General features: G+C 38.9%; 1 protein-coding gene across 1 annotated transcript in view; it reads left to right on the forward strand.

Moving 5' to 3' along the window:
* KIF6 (kinesin family member 6) overlaps positions 1-8613 on the forward strand; it is a 738393-nt gene that overhangs the window by 17578 nt on the left and 712202 nt on the right. Inside the window, exon 3 of the mRNA XM_006882159.1 lies at positions 2107-2181. Within this exon, the coding sequence (XP_006882221.1) occupies positions 2107-2181 (75 nt within the window). The remainder of the gene's footprint in view (positions 1-2106; positions 2182-8613) is intronic.

An 8613-nucleotide genomic window follows, 5' to 3' on the forward strand; every position in this document is an offset into this window, starting at 1 on the left:
CAGTCTGTAGCTTCCCTTTTTACCCTGTTGGAGAAGTTTTTGGATGTGCATGTAATTTACATCCATTTCTTAAAAAAGATAAATCCAAAGAAACAATAACTAATTCACTCAGTCATCATCAACTTCGTAGAGAGGCAAACCAGCCTTAGCATTGTTTGTTGCTGTTATGTGCCATCAAGTCGCTATGAGTTGCAAGCGACTATGTACACCAGCTCTAAACTCTGCTCTTTTCTGAGCCAATCACACTGTCTCCAATACACCCATCCCAGTTACCCCAGTCATTGAATCAATCCACCTCATAGAGGGCCTTCACCTTCTGTGCTGTCTCTCCACCCTCCCAAGCATGATGTCCCTCTCCAAGGACTGGTCCCTCCTTACAGCATGTCCAAAGTATGTCAGACGAAACCTCAGAATCCTTGCCTCCAATGAGCAGCCCAGTTTAACCCTCTCCAGGATGAATCTGCTTGTTTTCTTAGCTGTCCATGGTACTCTCAATACTCTTCTCCAGCACCATAGCTCAAAGGCATCAATTCTCCTTCTATCCTCCCTAGTCCTTGTCCAGCTCTCTGATGTACTCTCTGGTCTATATTGGATGCACTTGTTATGCCTTAGCATTATCACCCTTAAAAACGTTGCTAAGAGTATGTGCTTAGATACTTTTGCAGACTTCTCTGAGACATCCTTAGGCAGCCACAAGCCCTGTTACATTAGCATCTGTAGCAGAAGCTGGGATGCACCTATAGCACTTGGAGGAATCTTCAGGGCACAGAGCAACACTTAGGGAACAGTAAATATTGCTGACTGAAGTATAATCCTTCCCGCTAAATGCCATCGTATCCAGAAGACCTTAGGATTCCTCTTTGTGTGTGCTTTCAATTATTTGCTTCTTCAAAAGGAGAGAGAAGAGGTGATCAGCTCTTTTGAAGTTCACGTTGTCTAAAGATAATGAATTTCATTCCATTTGGTCTTTATAGTCTAGTCCCAGCCATCCTTCTGAATTGCTTAGCAGTGAAAATGGTCCTGCATGACCCTTTTATAATTGGGCAGGTGCCTCCTTCGCTTGCTTATGTAGGCTGTCATTTTGATCAAAGATCCCTAAGTCGATATGAAAGCAATTTAGGACAAATTTGTTTCAAAGTTTTAAAACTTTTTTGTTCCCTAAATTTTTATTTTAAATTTTTCAAATCTACAGAAAAGGAAGAATAGCCCAATCAACACTTCTATACCCTTTTTGAGATTCACTGCTTAATAATGTTTTGTCCCAGTTGCTTCCTGATTTTTGTCACTCTGTCTGCTTACCTGTCCACTTGCTTTCCTCTCTTCTTTTTGTTATGTTATTTTCATGAAGCCCTTAATGACCAATAGCATCTTACCCTACTGTGAAAGAGCAGGTTGTCTGTTTCCTACCCAAGTGTGCACTGTGCTGTGATCCTGTACTACCCGTGTTTAGAATGGCTTTGTGAGAAGTATAAATTTGATACTGCACTCTCTCCACATCCCTAGCCATTGCCAATCTGATAAAGATGTCTCTGTGGAAGGCCTATCTGCCTTAATTTAACTTTTTACAAATGGTCAGCAAAACCAATAAACTCACTTAATTTTTATTAAGGGTGTAATAAATTCAGTGCCTAATGAGGGGAAAATAAGTGTCAATTCTAATTCCAAAGTCAAAGTTCTATAATTCTGCATCTCATGGTTCTTCCTTTTCTCACAGGTCAGGTGTCAAGTCCTTTGGCTGTTTATATCCTGTTCTTGGGTTTCCATTCCATGCAATTATCTCTGTTTGAATTTGATGCCAGTTGTAGACACTGTCCCTCTTGAGCGCCAGAAACAACACACAGTTTATTATTTGATTCAAAGCTGCTACAGTTTTCAGAGGGATTTATTGTTCAGATCTTGTCAAAGCAATACTGTTTACCAACGATTTGTGTGCGGGAGCACAACGGCACAGTGTGGTTGGGACTACAGGGCAAACATTGTGTTAAGTTAGGTAAGCCCAGTGATGTAAAGACGGGGTAATTTACAAAGCAGATAAACAAGATTTACTGATCCAATAGTGTTTGAAAGTTCAGCTTTGAAATAATTTTAACACTTTAACATTTGCAGATTTCAAAGGATTTTTGATCAGGATGCGAAACAAGAGATTATTTTTGAAACCATTGCCAAACCCGTGGCTGAAAGGTAGGATTTCTCGTATTTTGTTTAGTGGATTTTGTGATCCTTCATCTTGTTTTCGATCTTAGATACTTATGATAACAATGCCTCAGTGTACCAGTTATAAATCATGCTGCAGGACATGAAATGTTCATAGTGTTAATATCTTCTATTCATTTACCCTCAACTTCTATATATTACTCATGCCTATGTTATTTAGATTCTGAGCCACAGAACAATCTATTGAGATAGAATAGCTAATTTTTTGTTACTGTAGTTAGGACTCATATCGACCCTATGAAGAACAGATGGAACCTTATACCGTCATCACAATCTCAGCCATACTGTCCATTATGAGTCCCATAATGGTGGACATAGACCATGGTAATTCATTTTCTAACACACAATATATGGGAATGATTGTATAAAACACAATGAGAATGAAAGAAAGTGTGAAACACTAAGTATATATATCTGAGTTTTGTGTGCAAACCAATATAAGATAAAAAAAATTAAAAAAGATAGTTCAACAGGACCTCAAAGATTGTGTGACACGGTCCAGTGTTGTGGGGCTATTGGTGGTAGAGTCTTCCATGGCTCTAGTACTTTTTCCTCAGTACAGCATTTGAAGCATGGTTAGAGGATAAAGAATGAGGTAAGCACCTGGGAGGCTTAATGATGGTTGGCCCAGTGTGGCCACACCTCAGTGTAATAACTAATTGGCCCTTAGCTTCATAAGTACCTTTTACTTCTATATAACCAGACAGTTCCAGGCTGCTGAGTATTAGAACTACTCACTTGGGAACATGGAACAAACCAGAATGCCAGTTTACTAATAAAAAGTCTCAGGAGCAGATATTCAAACCCTGATAAACTTATTTTCCTCTGGTAGGGAATGTGGGAAGCTACTACTACTAAATTGTCCTGAAATAATGTGGATGAGTTTAGTAACTTAATAACATCCATATACCCATATTGATGATGCAAATCTTAAAAACCTGTCAGTAAAAGGAACTAATTTTTCGAGTCCACTAATCAGTATGTAGAAGCTGTGCTGTAATCCCAAAGGCACACGGTTCAAGTCCATGGGAGGATGGGAAATCTCCTGTGTAATTACTGCCTCTGGAAATCTCCTGTAGCGCCAGCTATGGGTTGGTTCTGACTCTACAGCACACAAGCACAACAATCAGTATATGACAAATATATAGGTGACTTAGTGATAAGAAGTTGTGCTGCCAACCCAGAGGCATGCAATTTGAATCTATCAAGCCTCTTTGTGACAGAACGATGAGCAGTCTCCTTCTGTGCAGTTTGTTGTTATTGTTGATAGGTGCCATCTGGTCGAGTACAACTCAGAGCCATTATATCAACAACAGATCTGAACCCTGTCCTATCCTGTGCCAGACTCACAATCAAGCCCATTGCTGAAATCATTGTAGCATGCATGCCTATGCAATTTACTGTCTGAAAAATCCTGGAGGGTCTATAGCTATAAGTCATTTCCAACTCGATGGTACGTTAACAACAACAGTCAGCATATTCTTGGACATTGCTGAGAACACATTGCCACATTTTATCTCTCAACTCCTGTTTTGTGAATCTTAATTGAATCACTCCTTTCTCTTTTAACACAGTCTTCACACTGGATGAAATATCATCTAAGCAGGCTTATAGAATCTCATTATACCTATAATCCTGTATACCTACAACCTTATATAGCAAATCCAAGTCTTTTTGAATGGATGCCAGACATTTCTAAAATTCCTCTATTTTTAGTAGTCATGAGTTACACCATTTATTATCACTGGTCTTCTTCTTTTTTTCTTTTTCTTTTAAAACTTCCTAAAATCATTTAGGCATGGAAACTTCTTTTTGTTTTTTGGATCTTGATCCTACGCTCCTCTAGCAACTGGTCTTTAATTGCTTGAAAGCTTCTTTGTCTGTGTTTATTGCCCTAGTTCCTCTCTTGAACCCTGTTTCTATCAAGGTTAGGATCAGTTCACTGAAATTGTTTTTGTCAAAGTCATGTATGGCTTCCATGTGCTAAATCCGGTATTTATCGTTTCTTGGTCCTCATGCTGTTTGATACGTCAACTATTTTGATACAGTTTATTACTCCATTCTTTTCAAAACACTTTCTTCACTTGCCTTCTTAGAGATCACACTGTTTTGGTTTCCCACTTCATTAGCAAATTCTTTTCAGTTAATTTATTTGCCTTTCATTGTGTGTAGCAAACATTTGTTCTTGCTGTTTCCTCTACCTGAATTCTCTTCCTTCAGAAATCTACACGGTTGCCTCCTCATGCCACCATGAAGTCTTTGCTCACATCATCTTCTCAATAATGCCTTTCACCCCACCCCATCCTGCTTTCCTGTTTTCTTCTCTCTGCCATCCATCCCTATTCAACATAGTATATAGTTTGACGATTAAATTGTTTTTGGTCTTTCTCCTTCACTATAAACAAAAGCTACATTAATACATGGAATTTGTACTCTGACTAGTTAAAGACAACCAACTGGATGATGACAAGCGCAGTGTCACTTTATTGACAATTTCTTAGTGAAGGTCTGTTTAGAGCAGCAGAGGTCTGACTAGACAAGTGGTCAACAGGCATTTATTACATAAGGACTAGACAGGACTTGGATAAGTAAAGCAGGACATGTCATCATCAGCCTGGAAGTTCCATCCGCAGGGTTAGTTCACATCCAGATGTGTTACAGTTCACATCTTGAGAATATCATACACAAATGCCTCTCTCTTGGGGTCAAATACCAAAGATATAGAAAGCTATTTCTATACACCAAATAACTTGTAGAGAGATGAAGGACAGTAAAAGGAGATGACAAAAGGTTATTAAAAAAATAGGCCAAACCCATTACTGTTAAGTCAGTTCCCTTTCATCGTAACCCTACCGAAAGGGGAAAATGACCCCTTAGGGTTTCTAGGGTTACAAATATTTAAAACATTTTTTAATTGAATATGATTTTTTATATATTGTATTTCGTTCATATACATTGCACTTCACATATCCTTTAATTCACATTGTGCTTCATACAATCATTTCTATATATTGAGTTTTATAAAATTAATCTGCATTGATTTATGGCTATTGTTAACCAAGTCTTTTCAGCTCTGAATGGGATCTTTCCTATTCCTTCACCAATTGCTCCCAACCATGCACTCAACTTGGGCATCCTAGTGATTTCCCCTGCTTCCCATTTCCATACCCTTGCCCCCGTTTGGGCTTTTATCTACATCTCACATGTTATCCTTTTATTTTTGCAATAATGGACAAACACAGTGTTTGTCCTTATGAGATTGAGTTTGTTTGCTCAGCATAATACTCTCTAAAGTCTCCTGTGCTATATAGTATTTTACAAAATTGTTGCTTCTTATGCCTGCATAGTGCTCCATTGTGTGACTGTATCACAATTTCTCAATCCATTCATTTGTTGATGGGTATTTGAGCTGTTTACATTTTCTTGTTATAAATAATGCTGCTCGGAGCATAGCTATACAAATCTCCATTTGTGTCTTAGCTCTATTTTCCTTGAGATATAGTCCTATCAATGGAATAACTGGCTTATATGGGATCTCTATGTTCAGCTTTTTGAGGAAAGCTTTTTTGAAGACCCAAATTGCCTTCTAGGGTTGCGGTGCCATTCTGTAATCCCACCAATAGAGCATAAGGCTTCCAGTCTCACCACATCCTCTCCAACATTTATTACTCACTGTCTTGCTCAACTTAACTACTGCCACTTGGGTGAGATGGCATTTGATTTATTGTTGTTATGTGCTGTTGAGTCACTCGCAACACATAGTGACCCTGTACACAACAGCTTGGAACCCTGCTCTCGCCTGAGCCAATCTCACTATCTCTGACACACCTACCCCCATTATCCCAGTCAATCCATCTCATCCAGGGTCTTCCTATTCTGTGCCATCTCTTCACTATTCCAAGCATAATATCCTTCTCCAAGGACTGGTCCCTGTAGGCAACATGTCTAAAGTGTGTGAGAAAGAGCTACAGAGTCCTTGCCTCTGAGAAGCAACTTGGTTTCACCCTCTCTAGGAGAGATCTGTTTGTTTTCTTGGCAGTCCGCAATATGTTCAATACTCTTTTCCATCACCACAACTCAAAGGCATCTTCTTCTTCTGCCATCCTTATTCATTGTCTGACTCTGGTATATAGCAAGTAATTGCAAAGACCATGACCTGGATCAGGTTCACTTTAGACACTAGACTGATATCCTTGGTCTCAGTACTATGGAGAGGTCTCTGAGAGCAGATTTTCCCAGTGCAATCTGTCTTTTGATATCCTGACTACTGGTGCCAAAAGTGTTGATTGTGGAACCAAGCAAGCTGAAATTGTTAACAATCTCAATCACTTCTCTATCATGATACTGCCAGTTGGCTCAGTGGTGAGAATCTTTGTTTTTTTGATGTTGCACTTCAGTCCATATTGGAGACTGCACTCCTTGACCTTCTTTAGCACATACTTCATTCAGGTCCTTTTTAGTCTCAGGAAGCAAGGTTGTGTCATCTGTATAATGGAGGCTTCTGATAAGGTTTTTTATTTTATTTTTATTTACTAGTTCAGTTACAAAATTCTAATACAAATTCAAACAAATTCTTTCAATTTCCCTCACTCCCCCATCAAATTGTACAATCCAATAATTAATCTTCCCCTCCCCCTATATATTCACATCCCTTTGCTTCCAGCCTCTCCCACCCCTCTTGGATCCTTATACTCATTCTACAATAATGGTCTTATACAATATTTATCCTTGTGGGACCAAGTTTGTTTACTCAGCATAATGCTTTCCAGTCCCTCCCAAGTTAGGTAATAATTTACAGAGTTATAGCTCCTGCATGCTGTATAGTATTCCATTGTGTGAATGAATGTACCATAATTTCTTAATCCATTTGTTTGTGGATGGACATTTGGGCTGTTTCCATGTTCTTGTGATGGTGAATAATGCTGCTATGAACATTGGTGTACAAATCTCAGTTTGTGCCTCATTTCTCGTATTCTCAGGGTATATCCAAGTAGTGGAATAGCTGGGTCATATGACATTTCTATGTTCAGCTTTTTGAGGAAGCGTCAAACTGCCTTCCAGAATGGTTGCACCATTTTATAATCCCACCAACAATGTATAAGAGTTCTTTTCTTGCCACATCCTCTCCAACATCTATTACTTGGTCTCCTGTTAAACTTTGCCACTCTCACTGGAGTGAGATGGTACCTCATTGTGGTTTTGATTTGTATGTCTCTTATTGCCAGTGATTTCTTCATGTGTCTGTTTGCCATTCGAATATCTTCCTCTGTGAAAATTCTTTCCATATCTTTTGCCCATTTTGTAATTGGGTTATCAGTCTTTTTCTAATGATGCAACGTTCTTCTTCAGAAAGTCCAGCCTCCCTACTGATGTGTTCTGCATATACATTGAAAAGGTGTATATACAGGGTGCCTCCCTGATGCACTCCTTTGTCTAATTTTAAACCATGCAGTGTTTGCTCTGTTCTGACAACTGATTCCTAGATGTTGCATGAGCACCATCAGGTGTTCTGGGATTCACATTCCTCTCAAGGTTAGCTGCAATTTGTTGTGATCCATGCAGTCAAATGCCTTTGCATAGTTAATGAAACACAAATATATATTCCTCTGTTTTCTTCTAAACCCAGCTTGTAATTCTGGTATTTGTCTCAATATACTTTTCCAGTCATTTTTGGATAATTGCTAGCAAGATTTCACTTGTGTGTCATTATTGGTGATATTGTTTGGTAATTTCTATACTCTATTAGGTCACATGTGTTGGTTTTCTTTTTTTTTTTTTTTAGTAGGGATAAATACATATATCGTCCAGTCAGTTGGCCATGTAGTTGTCCTTCAGATTTCTTGGCATAACCTGATGAGTACGTCTAGTGCAGTGTCTGTTGAAATATGTCAATTAGTATTCCATCCTGATACGTTGGGTTTTTTGGTCGGTTCCTTCAGAGCAGCTTTAACTTCTGCTTTATCATCATTGCCTCTTTTTTTTAAAAAAATGTTTATTTTTTAAAATTTTACACTTGTTTACCTACAAACATCATTGCCTCTTGACAATATGTTGTTTTATAAAATAATCAGGAGTCATCCAATTAATAATTTACTTGGTAAGAAGGGAAGCCAGGAAGCTGCGCACCGGAAGAAGTCACCTCAGATAATAGTGAAGAGGCATCTTTCAGGTACACAGAAAAACCGGCGGGAGAATGTGCTCCTGGGCGGAAGGGAAGCCAGGAAGCTGTGCACCGGGGGAAGTCACCTCAGATAATAGCGAAGAGGCATCTTTCAGGTACACAGAAAAACCGGCGGGAAAGGAAAACATAATCCACACAGGAGTTCTACAGGACACGTCACCTTCTCTTGGAGACAGTACAACTAAACTTAAGAGACACTGTTCAAAAGAAAAAAAAAA

The sequence above is a fragment of the Elephantulus edwardii genome, unplaced genomic scaffold (assembly GCF_000299155.1).
Source record: "Elephantulus edwardii isolate Elephantulus edwardi_28Jun2011 unplaced genomic scaffold, EleEdw1.0 scaffold00017, whole genome shotgun sequence".
Taxonomy (NCBI): domain Eukaryota; kingdom Metazoa; phylum Chordata; class Mammalia; order Macroscelidea; family Macroscelididae; genus Elephantulus; species Elephantulus edwardii.